This window comes from Penicillium nucicola (assembly GCF_028828085.1).
Source record: "Penicillium nucicola strain IBT 29836 chromosome Unknown utg000003l, whole genome shotgun sequence".
In the NCBI taxonomy this organism is placed as follows: Eukaryota; Fungi; Ascomycota; class Eurotiomycetes; order Eurotiales; family Aspergillaceae; genus Penicillium; species Penicillium nucicola.
In genome coordinates this window covers 2,993,212-3,010,822 of record NW_026643127.1, presented here as the reverse complement: position 1 = coordinate 3,010,822, position 17,611 = coordinate 2,993,212, and the positions used below count along the sequence as shown (strand labels likewise).

At 49.1% G+C, this 17,611-nt stretch overlaps 8 protein-coding genes across 8 annotated transcripts; 3 read left to right on the top strand and 5 right to left on the bottom strand.

Moving 5' to 3' along the window:
- Window positions 1–1,110: 1,110 nt before the first annotated feature.
- N7511_004700 (uncharacterized protein) lies at window positions 1,111–1,600 on the bottom strand (the record flags this gene model as incomplete). Its single annotated transcript, XM_057127125.1, has 2 exons — window positions 1,111–1,243; window positions 1,383–1,600. 2 exons carry the CDS (start codon window positions 1,598–1,600, stop codon window positions 1,111–1,113), a joined length of 351 nt encoding a protein of 116 aa, XP_056986015.1.
- A 764-nt stretch (window positions 1,601–2,364) lies between these two features.
- N7511_004699 (uncharacterized protein) lies at window positions 2,365–4,878 on the bottom strand (the record flags this gene model as incomplete). Its single annotated transcript, XM_057127124.1, has 2 exons — window positions 2,365–4,215; window positions 4,309–4,878. 2 exons carry the CDS (start codon window positions 4,876–4,878, stop codon window positions 2,365–2,367), a joined length of 2,421 nt encoding a protein of 806 aa, XP_056986014.1.
- Window positions 4,879–6,881: 2,003 nt separating this feature from the next.
- N7511_004698 (cytochrome P450 oxidoreductase) lies at window positions 6,882–7,671 on the top strand (the record flags this gene model as incomplete). Its single annotated transcript, XM_057127123.1, has 3 exons — window positions 6,882–7,013; window positions 7,080–7,562; window positions 7,621–7,671. 3 exons carry the CDS (start codon window positions 6,882–6,884, stop codon window positions 7,669–7,671), a joined length of 666 nt encoding a protein of 221 aa, XP_056986013.1.
- A 431-nt stretch (window positions 7,672–8,102) lies between these two features.
- On the bottom strand, window positions 8,103–9,870 carry N7511_004697 (uncharacterized protein; the record flags this gene model as incomplete). Its single annotated transcript, XM_057127122.1, has 5 exons — window positions 8,103–8,833; window positions 8,858–8,897; window positions 8,938–9,421; window positions 9,477–9,646; window positions 9,703–9,870. The coding sequence occupies 5 exons, from the start codon at window positions 9,868–9,870 to the stop codon at window positions 8,103–8,105; spliced, it is 1,593 nt and encodes a 530-aa protein (XP_056986012.1).
- A 665-nt stretch (window positions 9,871–10,535) lies between these two features.
- Window positions 10,536–11,757, top strand: N7511_004696 (MFS transporter; the record flags this gene model as incomplete). Its single annotated transcript, XM_057127121.1, has 4 exons — window positions 10,536–10,727; window positions 10,805–10,940; window positions 11,031–11,594; window positions 11,654–11,757. The coding sequence occupies 4 exons, from the start codon at window positions 10,536–10,538 to the stop codon at window positions 11,755–11,757; spliced, it is 996 nt and encodes a 331-aa protein (XP_056986011.1).
- Window positions 11,758–12,074: 317 nt separating this feature from the next.
- Window positions 12,075–14,234, bottom strand: N7511_004695 (uncharacterized protein; the record flags this gene model as incomplete). Its single annotated transcript, XM_057127120.1, has 2 exons — window positions 12,075–13,786; window positions 13,847–14,234. 2 exons carry the CDS (start codon window positions 14,232–14,234, stop codon window positions 12,075–12,077), a joined length of 2,100 nt encoding a protein of 699 aa, XP_056986010.1.
- A 539-nt stretch (window positions 14,235–14,773) lies between these two features.
- Window positions 14,774–15,630, bottom strand: N7511_004694 (uncharacterized protein; the record flags this gene model as incomplete). Its single annotated transcript, XM_057127119.1, has 4 exons — window positions 14,774–15,142; window positions 15,192–15,329; window positions 15,379–15,407; window positions 15,483–15,630. The coding sequence occupies 4 exons, from the start codon at window positions 15,628–15,630 to the stop codon at window positions 14,774–14,776; spliced, it is 684 nt and encodes a 227-aa protein (XP_056986009.1).
- Window positions 15,631–16,335: 705 nt separating this feature from the next.
- Window positions 16,336–17,530, top strand: N7511_004693 (uncharacterized protein; the record flags this gene model as incomplete). Its single annotated transcript, XM_057127118.1, is given in 2 exon segments — window positions 16,336–17,205; window positions 17,225–17,530. 2 exon segments carry the CDS (start codon window positions 16,336–16,338, stop codon window positions 17,528–17,530), a joined length of 1,176 nt encoding a protein of 391 aa, XP_056986008.1.
- Window positions 17,531–17,611: the final 81 nt, after the last annotated feature.

Below are 17,611 nucleotides of genomic sequence, written 5' to 3'. Positions count from 1 at the left end.
GTTGCCAACGGATTGGTTGCGGTGTCTGATTTGGTTATTTGTAGCCGAGGCTTTTATCACGTCAATTTTGTATCGAGCGGAAATGCTATCCTTTATTTAATCGATGCTCTTGGTGTACTCATTCATTGTAAACTATATCCTCAGCCCCCATCTCCCTTGCCAACTAGTCTAGGTCAAACAAGACCCAGTCAGCCTAGGTAGAATGATTCTGTGCAATAATGGAACTGCTACTAAACATCTTGGGCAACCATGATACGGTGATGGTCTTCAGAGACGTTGATAGATAGTAACTTAGGGCTGACGATCTGTGTAGCGTGAAAGATGCAAGATACGCAAGGCATGATTCGCCCTGACAATGGGTGTAAGTGGCTCCTTGGTTCAGTCAAAACGCGAAAAACGAACCAATTTGCTATGATACAGGCAATTAAAGCTCAAGGAGAGGCTAAGCCGTTCTTATACTACAATCTTATATCTACCGCTGCAACAAATTACTATCAAACTCTAGGGTACCACCGCGAATTCACGTATGAGAAGCTTACTGACAAGAGCGCCCAAAACATTTGTCGCTTATTTTGGACAGTATTCATCTTTAAAAAGAACTTTTCTGTTACTGAGGAGAGCGTATCAATACAAGATACCGAGATCGACCCTCGATATCTCTCGCTTCCTATAGAGGCAGGTCTGCATCTCTGATGACTATAAGCACCCAGACGTCTCTTTGACATATGCAGTATCGAACTCCGGAAATTCGACTATAGTGATGTACAACCCGCAGGAAGATTCCTTGCAGCTGGCAGATAGCCAAGGGCAACCTTCATTCCAGGCCAACATCTCTGAAGACCATCTGAGTGCATCGGGGACAGCCCCTCTCGATGACCATGTTTGATAGAAGTCTCAGGGGAGCTGCCCTGTCAGAATCGATGTAATGACACGAGATACATGATTAATTGCACGCGATGAAGTGCGGTCGGAAGCTGGTCGTAATATCACGTTAACACTAGCAACGAGTCCCTTCACTTCAGTTATAACTTACAATATACACACGAAGACAAACAGAAAACAATATGGAAATAAGAAAACCGCAACCCCAACCCCATGCCCAAACCAAGATCAAGGCGTACTCTGAATCATATTATCAACCTGCCCGCTCTGCCCAGGAACCAGCTGCATCTGCTCCAAGACAACTGCATAAAACTTCCCTTCTTCCGAGGTATCATGATACGGCCCAGCAGAAAGAACAGCCCTGTTGCAGAACACTCCAGTCAGTTTCAAGCACATTGAATAGTCACGTCCAGGTGGAAGTTGGGGGAAAAAGAGACAGGAAAAAAAAGGGAAAAAGAGCAAAATAAGCAGAAAAAGCAAAGAAAAAAACACGAACTTACCACCCCTTATACTTCGGCTGATTAAAAATGTCCGTGAAAACCCTCAAAATGCGCAACGGCAGTTCCAGAATCGAGGGCAGTTCGGGTCCATCGCCGCAAATGGGCAGCCCCAGTTTGTTGACGGGCAGATAGACTATCTCGGCTGTGTTTTGCGGGTTGCGCGTCTCCTGGAAGATGAGCAGGCGGCGTGAGGTGGGGGGATGTTGGGTTGGGGGCATGTTGGGCTCTGAGGGCTTTGGCTCTGGAGCTTTTTGAATGAAGAGAGATTTTAAGAGGGTTTTGCGAAGGTCAGGGGTTGGCCTTCTTTTTCTTGGAGATGAGTTCAGTTTGGCTGTTTTTTTTCTGTTTTTTTTTTCTTGAGGGTTTGTGATTTGTGTTGGGTGGAGACAACTTTCTCGGGAGGTTCTGAGGATTTAGTTAGTTTTCAGGTCTAAGATCAGCTTGGAATGGGATTGCCTGGACTGACTATGTATGATTCGCGTGGTGGGATGTTGTGAAGTGGGATCTGCGCGGGGCAGAAAGGGGGGGAGAGAGGCAGAACACAGATGTCAAAGACCAGATTTAAGAGATCCGGGGAATGTGAGCTGAAGATGAAGAGGAGAATCTGACGAGACTATGACAGGGAAACAAAAGTCTACATATATAGGGTTGGATGTGAACAAAGATAGGTTCTACAATGCAAAGCATATACAATGCGCTTAGTACGTATTAACAAATAATACGATTCGATCTCTGACGTCTCCGGTAGATATAGAGACCAGTTCGACCGTTAATGCGCAAGACAAGACAAGAAACAGAAAGAAAAGAGAAAGTAAACCTCAAAAACACTGGGTATCACAATAATCCAAACAAAGAAATATGAAACAGCCAAATAGAAGAAAAAAGAGTCGAAAAGAGAGTAAATCTCGCTCTCGCGATAAATCGTGGTATCATCGCAATGCAGAGATGGAATAGATATAGGAAAAGACAAAGAGATTAAGCATTAAGCGTCGAGTTCGCCCTCCAACACTCTCCGCGCCGCATCCAGCCGGCGCCGTAATACACGTGCGGCGTTGTGATCGGGCTCTGGAGAGGTCGTGATGGCCTGCAGATCCATGCAGACATTACCCAGGCTGGCAAAGAGAGTTTCCAGCATCTGCGTGTCATCGTCGTTGATGCCGCCGGCGACGGGGGTGCTGGATGCAGCGCGCACAGTCGAGACGAGGGATGAGACGAGGGAGTTTGGTGTTGCGGTGCCGGCAGTTGAGGAGCGGCCGGTTTGTTTCTGTGGGGTGAGGACCTCGTCGACAGGGGTGAGAGTATTATCCCCATTGGCACGGGATCCACGGGGGGTTTCTGATCGGTCGGGTTCTTGGGCTTCTTGAATGGGACTGGGGCCGTGGTGGGAATGAGAGTGAGTGTGGGCATGTCCATGTCCGTGGCCATGTCGGAGTTCTGTCGGGGGATTAGTTCGGACCTCAGTAGGGGGCTGTGGAAGTGGAAACGGACCGTGATTGAACCGTCGGTCCCAGTACATCACGCTGTCAATGTCATCTTCATCATCTCGGCGGCCTTCGGTTGCGGTTGCAAAGGTTGCCACCGTCGAGTCGGACATGGCGCTGTTGGTGCGCGAGTGCTTTGCGGTGTAGGTTGGACGCGTGGTTTCAATGGAGCCATTGGAGCTGGTGCTCGCACGGCGGAGTGGTCGCGCGAAATTGCCCAGCGCGCTGTGCAAGATGAAATGCTCGTAGTCAAAGGCATCCTCGCGCATCTCGTGAGGCGTAGTATCGATATGAATTGGTCCCTCCAGGTCATCGTCAAGCGGTTCACGGAGAATCTCATCCAGAGCTTCCCGGTCGATCTCGTCATAGTCGCCCTCTTCAGCGTCTTCATACATGGTCTCCGCGACAGATTGGTTGTCATCGTATTCGGGCCCATTATCTTGCCAATTGCCAGCATTCGTCGATGCATTCTCAGCTTGGTGCTCCACAGGACTATCCCCCGAGGCACGCCGGTCGTTTTGCAAACCAGCATTTGAGACACGCCGGGCATACTCAGAGCTTGTATCACGTCTGGGGTTGGATCCACGGCTGCTGCGGCCATCTTTGAGCTCCAGCGCATTGGCATACCAGTGATCAGCAGCCGTCAGGGGACTGGGCGTACGCAAACTTTGCAGACTGCGCCTGCGAAGATTATCCTCCTGAGTCTTCACCTTGAGCGAAGAGATCTTGATATGCAGACCCTTCATCTGATACTGCAGATCGCGCACTTGTAACTGCGACTGCGCACGACTAGGCGGTCCAAATGAACTGTACACAGGACTGAAACTGTCGGGGCTAGACTTTGACTCTTCATCAGAGATGCCCAAGCTCTGCGGTGAATCTGCCAAGCTGTTTCCATCCGAGATAGGCGACGGCGTAGTCTCGGGCTCGGCTGGTTGCTCTTGGATTTGCACCGGAGGTCTTATAGAAGATATGGACGCCCGATGCGTCAGATAGGCCCTCGTCGGCTCGTACTGGAACGACCGATCATCCGTATGAAGACTGGACGAAGTACTCGCGCCCATGGCGCTGACTGAGCGAGACATGCCCTTCTTATCATTCGACATGCTCGACTCGGACGGGATGTTCGTCTCCGAATGAACCCTCGAGTGTCGATTATTCGATGAATCCTGATTGGAAATGAGCGACTGCCGACGTAGCGACGAGTTCTTGGGATCGGTGCGGGATATTGATCGATACAGTCCCCCGACGGGGTGGTGCATGCCCATTGGGATATTCCCCGGCGTAGAGGGCGAGGGCGAGGGCGTCATACGCGTAGTCGAGCGAGCGCGAGTCAGATTCCCTTCCATAAGCTAACGAGATGTTAGCATTCCCATTCTCATTCCGATTCTCATTCCCCCCGGGGGTGAGACTAATGGAAGGCGCACAAGGCCAGGATCACGTACATTCAAGCGTTTCTTCGCATTCTCCAGAATCCTCTCCGCCTCACTGCTCAGTATCGCCGACGAAAACTCCTCCCCGGGCCCTTTGCCCTCGGCCGCAGCCGACGCGACGGAGTTGCTGGCCGCCAGGGTCGGACTGGCTCCCACCACACTCGCCTGCGCTTTCACGACCTCCGCCTGAGCAGCCGCTAGATCACGATCCACTGGCCTCGTTTCCGAAGCGCGTCGACTTCCCGCGCTCACGGTCGAGCTGGAACTCGACTCGGCCTCGTGCTCATCAGGGGAGCTCGACTCGTGAGAGTCCCCCGTCTCGAAATTATCCGACCTGGCTGGGGACAGCTCTTCGCCGATGTCCGACAAGCGACGACTGACATTTACATCCTCGTGTGTCCAGGCCGAGCGGGAAAAATTTTTCTTCTGTCGTGAGCCCACGGCCATGGGGGCATTGGGGTCGTAGTTGCGGGAGTTGAGATGCGACAAGTAGGCGATTTGCGGTGGAGACGGGGTTTGGGACTCGCGTTCGCCTTCGTATGGGAGGATCATGTCCGGGTCATGCAGCGTGAGTGAGGGCATTGCTTCTCTCTTTCTTTCTCTCAGGCCCTGGGGCCTGGAGGTATTCACAAATTAGAGGGGGTGGAAATGGAAGAAAGAGAAGAAATCCCAAGCCAACAAAGTCAAGTCACCCTGGGCCCCTAACGGGCTGAGTCTAGCGCCCTGATCATTTCCTTTTTTGGAGGCTGAAGTTTTTGAAGATATTCGCATGGGATTTAGGCTCACACTATGATTTACAGTTGCCAATAGTGCTGTGTCAGTATGTGACACATCGTCTATGCTTGACCCTACAGATCTGACCTTATACTTGGATCCTCCGGTTTCTGGTTTCATGTTTCATAGCTATCAGTTAACGTATCATGTCTGCCGACGCCAATGACCCTTCGAGTATAGCCCGCCAAGCCCAGCCGTTTAATTAGCTCGGCTTCGTATAGGGATAAACTACAGTATTCAACTTGTACTGGACCTTGCACCATGTAAGGACCAAGCAGATATCTACTTGGACTGGGTGACGCCTACAGACTCATACACTTCCCCTTGAGGAATCTCGTAAACAAACCACTGGACGAACCCCTGAGATCGACGATCCCTGGAAATGTCCACTGTGGAGAATTTAATTTCGGTTTCAGACTTATTTTTGGGCAAATGTAATTATGCAGGCTCTAGACAATTCTATCTCGGGGTCAAGGTGTCGCCGATGTAGGCATGGTCATCCTCGTGCCTTTATGGTCTGAATGATATAGATCTCGCCCACCACGACCCCTACGACGCAACGTCACAACAAGCATATAAAATTGGGGTTTAAGGTTTTTAGCGTCAATGATTCTAGCTGCATACTGTAGACCAGTACTGGCTGAGAGCATTGGCACACTATACCAGACACCATGAAGAGCCATGAAACATCCAAATTAGCGTCGCTATCCTCTTGAATACCAACCATGCTCTCTTCCCAAAACTTGGAATACGACATGTGAATTTGACAATATCGCAAGCATAATTCGCGATCTCATAGTGAAGCAGTCTCAAAAATGACAATGTCATTTAGGAGTCACAATATTGAGAGCATCTATGGTGCTTGATATCCCCCGATCTGGGCTCGACAGATTGTTCACTGCGTCGATTCCATTGGCCATCGCATGGTCCCATAATCATCGATGTGAAAATACCCACCAAAACCACGGTCAAAATCTCCTGGCACCCAGCATCCAGTGACTCGATTCGACCTCAGAGCATCTTGAATGACCCGAGACTTGGTGACATACGTAAAATCCCTTCCCCCGATTTGAAAAACACAATTATGCCATGGAGTGGGAATATGCAAGAAGTCATGAGATGTTCTAGCAACACTTGAGAGATCGTCCAAATCATCGACCACGCGAGTCTGACTCCGGTCAAATAAGGAAATGCCGAATTTGGGACCCGAGTTGGCATGCGCGTGAATTGACAGCCTGATATGATCGGGAAAAAAAAGTTCAACCAAATTGGAGTATGCCTGGTTGCGCAATAACATCTGAAAGGAAATGCTCTCCGTCGTTTTCTTTCTTTGAGACCGTGAAGTGGATCTTGAGCTAGCATGGGAGGCTAGATCCTCTAGCATAAAGCGTGAAAATCCACGGTAAAGAGATATTGTGGATGGATCTTGCTCTTGAATCAATGTCCGTAAGAATTGTCTATTGGGCTGGCAAGATAAGATCATTGCTTGCCGACAAAATTCAGTCTGGGGTTGGATTCTTGTATTGAGAAAGTGATTGAGCGTCAGTATATTAACTTCATCTTTTTGGGAATCGCTAAGCGGATTTAGTCATGAGTCTCAAATGATGAACATGAAAAACGAAGTCCCACTGCATTCCTCACAACGAAACCTCAAAAAACACCTGTTTCATCCTATATTTCTGAATTTTCCGGTCTTGGATCATCGCAAGCTGGTACACGACATTTCCACCGCATTGCAATGGGAAATATCGAAGAGTTACTTGCCAGGTCAACAAAAAGATGAGCAATCAACATGTCTTAGAGATCGAATGATGGCTTCATGGTATGATGGAGCCCTCACCACGAAGCAACTTCGCGATAATCTCAATGTGCTTTTCGTCGCCGGTCAAGAGAACTCCCAATTGCTGATTATTTCATCTTTATACCTGCTTGCGAAGTATCCGGTTAGTTTATTCTTTTTAATTCGTTGTTTAAACGATGCCCCTCTGATATCGAAAAAATGATAGAAGATACAAGAAAAGCTTCGCAATGAAATCAATACCTCTACCCTCAAGAATATCCTGCGCCCTCCATACGATCTACAAAACCTGCCATATCTAACCGCAACAATATTGGAGTGTTTAAGACTATTACCACCCATATCACAACTCGTTAACCGACGCGTATCCGAGCCTGCTTGGCTTGCAGACCGCATTTACCTGCCGCAAGGCACATACGTTGGGTACAATGCATACTCCACAAACAGGGATCCAGAAGCCTGGGGATCAGATGCCGATGAATTTCGACCAGAGCGGTGGGGTATCAACAGTGAGCAGATTTCTCGAAATTATCGCCGAGCCAAGGCTCGTGCTGAATTTGTTTCTTTTCATGGTGGCTCTCGGGCATGTTTGGGCGAGAAGTTTGCTCTGTTGGAAGTGCGAGTTACACTTCTCGTTCTGACCAACACTCTTCGGTGGAAGTTGGATTCAGCATGGGAGGATCGGATGACTTCGGTATGTTTCTGAATCTTGGCTGCCTTGATGCACTCCTGAATATTCGATTGTTTCACAGGCTGGGCGCCTGCATCCACGAGATGTTCGGCTTCATTTCAGGAGAGTATGACCTGTATTTGATATTTAGGTGCTAAATTTCGCGTTGCTGTGGTTTTGTCTTGTTTCCTTGAGGCCTGCTCGTATTGAAGTTCTGTTTCCATACATATCCGATTGCTGGAGTTAATTTAATATGAAAGGCTTTGTCGCTCCCTACCTCGTTCTTGAGAGCACCAAGTCAATCTGAGCAAATTTGCGCGATATATCTGGGCAACCATACATACTTTATTTAGGGGTTTTTTTTGGCTAGAATCGAGCGGAAGGTCTAACATCAACTAATAGTTCAGTATACACTAGAAATTCATTTCCGATTAATGATATTGTAAGCATGACATTCCTATCATAACAAAAGCTATAGCCAAATAATAATACACCATTGGCTACTCCATCTTTTTATCCTCTTTGAAAACCAAAACCGCACTAATATGTCAACGCCACTTTAGCTTATTCAATCCCCTTAGAAACATCGACCGTCAAATAGAACCCCAATCCCACAGCCATAAGCAATAAGTTAGGAATCATAGGAAAGCGAAGATTATGCGTCCGATTCTGAATAATACCCGTGACAAGAGGATTGATCCATCCGGTAGCAAGATCGAGCGTAATCTCCAGACCAAAGAACAGTGCCTCCGAATTCTCCGGAATCATAGAAGCAAAGATAGCACGGTTATACGCCCGGAGCGCACTGCCAGTGGACATAAACAGCACTTGCTCAACCCAGAACTCTGTTTGATGTTTGTAGCCGATGGAAACATTACTGATTCCGATACAGCCCCACAGAACACAGAGGATGTTCACCGTGAGAAATGCGTATGCATATGATTTCACCGAACATGAGACTCGGAGTCGGGAGTAGAGATACATGAAGGATAGACAGCCCAGACAAGCGAATATCACGCTGGTAAAGGACCATACTGAGTACACACCCGAGCCTCGGTTGAAGCCGGTGACTTGAAGGAAGAGTGCTCCCATGAGCTGAAGGTGGTTGGCGTACCCTGTGTTCCAAAGAACCCAGCCAATGCAGAATTTGAAGGCTTCTGAGTAGCGCGGTGCATTTTTGAGCAATATCAACCAATTCCTGAACGCCAGCAGTAAAGGGGTGTTGTCTTTCGCGCTGTCGATTTCTTTGCCGCGCACCGATGGCAGGAGATATTGACCAAGGAGAGCGAAAATTACTATTATAGTTAGTGAATGTGCACCTAGTTTGCGGATATTCATTCGACTTGCTCGTGATGCAGCCTGCGATGGTTATTGCAAGGAGATAGTTGAAGTAGCCAACCTTCACAAATGATCCGCGTCCATAGACAAGAATCACTCCAATAATCAAGGCCGTCAAGCCTCCGAGATTGCTGGAGACCAAGGCAAGAACACTGACTGAGACACCCTTGTTCCACGTTGTTCTCTCATTTCCGGTTGTTGAGGCGGACGAGTCCCGGAGGTAGCCAGTCGATCGCATGAAGATCGGAATGTATGATCCTTCAATGACTGTGTAGACGCCTCCGACAGTTGTCAAAAGGCAATACAGTACCGACAAGGCAGTGAGATGACTGTATGATCGGCCTTTTAAACCAGCGAAAGGCAAGGCCAGGGCACCAAGCAACAATATGGAGGAAATCATCATCGTCTTGCGGTAGTCTTCATACGAATTAGCCCTGGCGACCAAACAACTTGATGGGGTATACGCACAAGAAAAGTCTGCCAATCCAGCCGTAAGGATAGCGACCACGCCTTCTGTTGCGCGACTGATTGCTCGGAGATACAACCTTTGATTTGTCAGTCATCAGTTACCAGGGAATAAATTAAACGCGTCAAGCTCACGGATAGCTGTTGTAGTCAATTTCCCCTCCGCCGAATGCCACCAGACAGTTGATATTTGTGCCGTGTCGAGGGCATGGCTTAGTAGATCCTCTCTGGTGTCCCAAGTAATTGGTTGCTGATAGGATTGCGACAGTGACATAGTTCGAGACCATGGAGAACGTTGGACCTGTCTGCAATGCGGGCAATGAATCCGATGCTAGAGCAAGAGTGTATTGAAACAACTTACCGAGTAGCATAGAACTAGAAATGCCCACAAGGCTCTCTTCGAATTGAAAGCTGCCTTGGACCCAGCCTGCTCTAGGTCATCATAATTATGGTCAGTGGTCTGTACTGCTTGGACGTCTGTCTCTTCGACAGACTGCTCCGGTGTCTTCTTGTGGTGATTAACCTGCATGTTGTTATTGTTCTGCATGTCACGACTGTTGGATAAACGAAGTAAAGCAGAAAGAAACTTGAGTCGTTGAAGGGTGGGAAGTGATGCAAATTGCCAGAATTGACGCCGGATTACCACTTCACCGGAGCTTAAGCAAAGAATCTGAGTTGATTTGAGCGCTTTCCGTCAAAGATCGCTCCCGTGCGTCAACAAACCCTAACTCTCCTCTCCCCTCTCTCACCTCTCACGATTGAATGTTCAGTACTCAACCACATACCATATCTCTTCAATAGCAACCGGAATGATGTCCAATCCACAAAAGTCCAACCAGGAAGCCGAGCCACATGTGATACGAACATCCCACGCCCTCACCATCGCCAAAGCAGCAGAGGGACCCCAGGATTGCTCGCAACCCTATGCCGAACTACCCCAGCCATACACAGCATTCACTCGCGCAAATTGCATACTAATCCTTACAATAATAACAATTGCAGGAATCTTTGGTCCTCTCTCAGCAAATATCTACCTGCCTGCCCTACCAATCCTGGCGCGACAATTCCACAGAACAGAAGCTGAGATAAACGTAACAGTCAATGTCTTTATGCTAGTATTTGCCTTTGGAGTAGGAGTTCATCGACGATCCTGAATTGGAGAATGCTCAATCTAACCAAAATCCCTCACAGCCAATGTTCTGGTCCAGTTTCGCAGACTGGAAAGGTCGCAGACCATTATACATCATCTCACTATCAGTCTACATCGTGGCAAATATCCTCCTTGCAGTTGTACCAGCCAACTATGGGGCTCTTACTGTCCTGCGCATAGTGCAGGCATTCGGATCTTCCGCTGTTGTCTCATTGGGAGCTGGAACGGTAGCAGATGTGAGAAAAGAAAACCCTTCAACCCATCTCTCCCAAAGGTAAGAGATAAAACAAAAGGACTAACTAATTCAAAACAGCTCATAGAGCCAAGCAAACGAGCACGCGCAATGTCCTACTTCATGTTCGGACCCCAATGCGGCCCAATCCTAGGCCCATTAATCGGCGGTGCAATCGTCGACAGGACATCCTGGCGATGGATTTTTGGATTCCTCGGTTAGTACCAATTCCATACCCCGGAACGATCAAACCCAGTATACAATGGCAGCCTCGATATCGATATTCATACTAATGGGTGTACTCCAGCGATATCAAGCACAATCCTCTATCTCATCCTACTCCTTACCCTCCCCGAAACCCTACGTGCGCGCGTCGGAAACGGAAACTTGTACAGCGATAAACCGTACCTCCTTTTTCCAATAGCATTGACTGCAAAGCCAGTCCCTGAATCAGAAAGGGGCCCTCCGCCGCCCAAACCGACTTTGGGAGGATACTGGCGTCTCTTCCGTTGCCCTCCAATTGGGATTTCGTGTATCAATACGGCGGTCCTTTACTCATCCTACTTCTGTATGGCTGTTCAACTTCCTACTGCCCTCGGTCGTGTATATCATTGGTCGAGTACTGCTGTTGGGGCTGGGTACCTTGTTGCTGGGTTTACCATGGTTATTGGGTCTATTATTTCGGGGCGTTTCTCGGACTGGAAAAGGAAGATGGCTATGAAGGCTTATGGGGTGGAGAATGTTTCTTCGGAGGAGAGATTGGATGATTTGGGCTGGGGCTTGGTTGTTGCGTGTGTTGGGTTAGGGGACTTTGGGTTTCTAGTTCAGTATGGGATTCATCCTGGGGTGGTGTTGCTCGCTACCTTTTTTGGTATGTTACCAACTCTGAATTCTTGATTATGGATTTTGAAGTATGCTGATATGTTCCAGTTGGGTTTGGGATGTCTTGGATGTTCGTTGCTTCTAATGTCTTTTTGACGTCTTGTGTTGCTCAGCAGGCTGCTGGTGCTTTTGCTCTGGGAAATATGTTATGAAATCCTGGTGCAGCCGTTGCAGCCGCTATCATTGTGCCTCTGGTGCACAAGATGGGGTGGGGGTATTGCTTCTTAGGGCTGGGGATCTTGAACCTGGTTGGTATTGGACTGATGCTACTCGTGTTAAGAACGCAGTCACCACGTTGGCCAGGGGAAAGACTAGCGAGAGGAACATAGATACAATCCAAGCACGATTACGAATAATCAAGCAGGTACTTTTTGGAACAGGATATAAGTTAACTGAAATGGTAAATAGTATCATCAAAATATGCTTTTTTGGAGACGTAAATTACACAGGCTATAATATGGAATCACAATCAAATCTTCTCAAGTAGCAGCTTAGCACCACTGCTAGTAGGACTGGGCTTCTTCTTTCCATCCTTATCCTCCTTTCCAGACGCCGAGGCCTGCTCCAGCGCCTTCTTGTTCTTCTTCAAAGTCTTCAGGAGCTCAGCCTTCTTCTCGAAGTCGTCTGACTCAGTCAAAGCGACAACGACGAAGGGATTAGCACCCGTGGCCCAGTCCATCACTTCATCCTTGATCTGAGCGTACAACAGGCCGTGGAAGTTCAGTGCGGGCTCAACCTTCTCCACAGACTTGGTGACGGGGTTGAAGCGGCCACCCTGAACGAGCGACTTGAGGAGACGGCCGGCGTGGGCTGTATCCCGAGCTTCGGTGTGTGACTTGGCGGCGGAGGCGACGGCTTCAAGAGCGGCGGTCTTGTCGCCGTCGGCTTCGAAAAGGACTTCCGAGAGGAATTGGCAGCCGAAGGTTGTCTCTAGGAGAGTTTCTGCGCGGGCGGCGATGAACTCGAGGAGGGTGGGCGAGGCGGCCTTGACGAGCTCCTCGCGGCGGACGGCCGGGTCTTTCTTGGAGGTTTCCTTCCGAACTTCGCGAACTTCCTCGAGAACCTTCTGGGTGACTTCTGGTAGGAGCCACTTGACGCGCTCACCAGCGAAGGGGTAGAGGATGGGGATACGGGCGGTCAGGTCGTTGACCTGGAAGCAAAGTTCCTCGTTGCGGGCCTCGGCTCCGTCGTTCTGGTTCAGTAGCTCGGGGAAGAAGGACTTGGAGCTGAGCTTTGTGTCGTCGATAACCTCGTAAGCGGCGAGGATGACTTGGTGGCCGTTCAAGTCGCCAGCCATGGTCTTGACGGTGTCACGGTAGAATCGGAGAAGGAGCTTGCGGTCCTTGGCGTTGGCGTATGCGAAGGTGAGGCACATGACGCGCGAGCCGGAAGTGGTGAAAGCCAAGTTCTTGACCAGGTCACCCTCTTCGTCGCTCTTCAGCATTTCGATGAATTCGTTGGCTTCGTTACTGCCGGGCTTTGTGCTGAGGAAGTATTGCAACATGGCATCGTGAAGCATGGTGAAACCGGTGCTCTTCTTCTGCACCAAGTGGTTGATGAGCTCGCGCAAGTAGTTCATGATGGGTCCACGCTTCTCGGGGTGGGCTTCGAGAATCTTGGGCAGATCGGCGGTGGTGTCGTTCTCATCCTGGAAGATTACGAACTCGGGTCCGTACCACTCACGGAGGAGTCTGTTCTTTTGCGCCTTGGAAGCAACTGTGCGGTAGATATCGTCGAGAATCCATGAACCCTCGGGGTGACGGATGAGACGCTTGACGTGGCCGTAGAACTCTGGAATGATCAAGTCGCGGGTCTCGGTATCGCCATGAACAATCAACTTTCCGACCAGGAACTTAGCATATCTGCTCTGAGCCAATTCCTTGTAGCTGCCCTTCAACTCATGCGCAATCTGCTTGCGCTGCTCGAGGTTTCCGTACTTGAGAGCGGTCTGAATGACACGAACGGAATCGTGCTTGAACACAAAGTCGCGGACGCGGTTGGTGATGATCTCGAAAAGCTCCTTGATAAGCTTCTTCCGCTGCTCAAGCGGCACGTGTGACTTGCGACGCAGCTGCTCCCACAACTTCATGGAGCGGGCGATGGTATCGGCGTTGGGCTTAGCGGCCTTGCGTTCTTGCTGGAGCACCTTTTGCTTGGCATGGGATTCGCGAGAGGCATTGCCTGAAAAAGTCAAGAGCGATTAACTACATGATGGTGAAAAAAGGCCGGAAGACGACTTACTGTTTGGGTTCTTGTGTGGCGCATCCTCCTGCTCTCCCTCCTTCTCGGACTTGGAAGGCTTGGAAGGCTTCTCTTCCTCCTCCTCGCTCACATCATCCATCTCAACATCCTCCTCGGAGATAGCATCAAGGGCATCGAGGTCCTCGTCGGAAACGTCGTCAATGTCGAAGTCGTCCTCGGACTCGCTTTCTTCCTTCTGGACCTTCTTCGAGGGCTTCTTCTTGTCGCCCTTGCTGGACTTGGACTCCTTCTTCGAGTCCTTCTTGGATCCGGAGCTGGACTTCTTCACGGGCGCAGACTTGGACTTGGAGGCGGAGACTTCCTTGGTCTTGCTCCGTTTGCCATTGCGCTCCTCGCTGCCGTCGACAGCACGCTTTAATCCAGCCATTATGAAAGATAATTTCAGTAGGCTGTGTAATGACTGAAACAAAAAGTAATGGAGTAGTTCGAGCGGAGACTGATCGTGCTGGTGGATAATTTTTTTTGGAGGCGGAGGAAGTTTTTTTGCCGGTGTTTGTAATGTTTGCATTGATAAGGTTGATAGCGCAGTGAATAACTTCAAGCAAGTTCAGTGGAAGTTCTCAGCCAACGAGGTTAAGTTAAATGTCATGTAAAGTAGCTCTATTAATCTCAGCTCTATGTGCTGATTCAATATTCCCAAAAAAATACTGTCCAAAACGTGCGACCATGCCAGTTGCGACCATACCAGTCACACCTTGACAGGCAGATAAAACAGATGTACAGAATGCTAATAAGTAACAAAAGGCGCCCAGGCTTTGTCCAGGAATCCCGCCAATATCGAAACCGACAAAGTCGGATATAAACCCTCCAAACGAGTGTGGCTGCATCAATCCACCACCCAGAACGCCATAGGGGATATCCCTAGATAAATCACCGCACTAAACAGAAGTCGTCAATCATGACCAATCATTTGGTCTCTTCATTTACAGTAATAGCAGCAGGAGCTTTCATAGAGCCTAACTCAGAGCCGACACCACTTTGGCCGCGCTTCCTGCCTGAAATGTGAAACCCGAAGGTCGATGTGCCAGACTTGTTTCCCGTGGATTGTTGGGCATCACCCGAATCACCAAATCTGGCAAGAAATCCTTTCTTCTTGGGCTTTGTCTCGTCAGTCAAGCCCACATCCTCAAAGGCTTCCTCCTCCATGGTGTCGGACTTGGCGAAGCAGTTTGATTGGGCCCCCGACGACGAGTTTAACCGGGAGAAGCGGGAATCGAGTGATGTCCGAGAGGGACCGGCATCGGGGTGGATGATAGGGGAACGGGCGGAGATGTCCTAAAAGCTCAGTATTGGCGATACGATATTTCAATTTGCGGGGACATACAAATGATCGGCGGTAGGAGTCGAAGGACTCCCGAGATATAGAGAATGGCTCATTCTCATCCACTAGGTCGCGGTGATTGGACGACTTGTTGGAGCCAGGGTATCGGCGCCAGAAGCTTGATCTCTCGGGAGGAGAAGGCTGTGTTCCAGTTAGAGATCGTCCGGCGCATGAGGGGATCGGCCCATACTGGTAGATATACACCACCGTCATTGACCACTGCAGATATCGACGTAAGTATAAATCTATACATCAGGGTTTGATCTCTCTGCGACACAAGCTACGGGGCCATACCACTCAATTGATATTCGGTGGGCTCCCCATCCTGGCTGTTGCGGCTTGGTATCGGCGCGGGGGGATTTGGAGAGAGATAGTTGTCGTCAAAGCCCGCGGGTTCACTGGGCTGTGTCTTCCGACCGAGAAAATTGCGAAAAGGAGGCATATTGAGAGTTGGGGGGTGTGGAAAAGGAAGGGAAAGGTAAGGAATCAAAGTCAGTGGAGAAGAAGTTCCAACGAAACCCCAGAATCGTGCGACGTCATCCATGGAATGGGGCGATGTCTTGGCAGGTTGAGGCTGCAACAGCCAATTACTTCACTTTCCGAGTCTCAGCATACTTTACAATGCCCTGATCCCGTTCCTGGAATTCTAGTCTGATTGGTGGTATTTTATATCCTACGGCAATGACTCTATTCGCAGCCAGGGCTACTTTCCGGGGGATCCCGGGCACAGATCGATATACTTCACCTTTGCCCTAACTAACGCTTCCTGTTACTTCCGAGTTAACGTTATAACTTAAGTTCGACATCGAACGATTCCATGGGCTATAGAAAACATAGCCCTCATAGATGAAATGAGTCAAAATTTAACATCCCTTCTAATGAATCTATCTCTCTCCTTTCATCCCCCCCCCCCCCCCCCCCCCCATCAGAAGCCAAAGTCTCAATTTTCATCACATCAAGAAGTAACACCTTCATCATAGGGGAAAACAAAAACTCAAACTAACCAAGCTAATATTTTCATCGAAGCCTGAGACACTGGCGCGTAAAGTTAAGAAGATTGCACCAACTACTTTTTATCCATCGAGGCGGTTTCCTAGCCTGAACCTCCGTAAACAAATCTACATCACAACTCAACATCAACTTCGTCATGTCCCACCAGCTACAGGAGTTGGAATTTGGACACGAAATGTCAGCATATTATCCGCCTCCAGCATATGAGCATCCACCACTCTACGAAGAATTGTTCGAAGTGGAAGAACCATCAGATTTTGAAGAACCATCAGAAGTCGAAGAGTCGTCAGAAGTCGAAGAGTCGCCAGAAGTCGAAGAATCATCAGATGTTGAAGAACCATCAGAAGTCGAAGAGTCGCCAGAAGTCGAAGAATCCTCAGAAGCCGATGAATCCTCCATCGACATAGATGTGCTATCATCTCAGATACAGTCATGGTCGCAAGAGCTCCCAGTTTCCGACGCGCTGCCAGTACGTGAAGACCTGCCAGTATCGCAACCTTTCCCAGCCACCGAGGAGCCAGTGCGAGCACCGCGTCTTCTATATTTACAGCTTCTGATCGCCTGCGTTTCTTTGCTTTTGACTGCCTTGCTCATTATAACTCTGTTTCCTATGATCTCAAAATTCTTCAAGCCGTCTTCTTCCGACCCAGCGATGTACAAGGATACGGATCCTGCTCTTGCATGGTATAAAGGCATTTTTACTGGCACCGAAAATGCCCACAAGTATCCCGTACCTTCCACTATTGCACGCCATGACTTCATCGGGGGCTTAACAGTAGTCAATTTCCCAGATCTACCGGTGACGGATGCCATTTTGGAAGAAAACAATCCAGAAAAACGCAGCGTTCAAATGCAGGAATATAGAGAGCCTATTCCACGAGAAACCACCAAGGAAATCAGTCTCGAAGATGAAAGCCCGACTGGGAGCGACCTTTACCCCGAACTATTCGGGGACATGGCGCCCCGAGACAAGAAAGAAGAGGGTCTTCCTCCACCATACGCAAGAGTTTGTGAAACAAACACAGAATGTCCCTTTGGCTATAGATGTCTCGATGCCACATGCGTTCGGGGCTGCGACAGTACCGATGACTGCCCGGATGGATATCATTGCAAATATGGCCGGTACGGATATCGGTGCTTTGAGAAGATGGGTCGACACCGAGAATGTTTGGAACATGGCCATTTCTGTTGTCGGCATTTGGAATGCTGTACTGGGTACTGTGGCAAAAGGGCCAAAGGGGGTGACTTCCTGTGTACGCCGATGCCCGGGGGTGTGGATGGCCATGCTGATGGGGTCGAAAAGTAGTATTATTTGTGATCTTGCTCTGTAGGGAGATTTCATGTCTAAATTTGCTTATATGAATTCTTTTGCTCATGATCAAAGGTGTGATCTTTCGGTTGCATACAATTGC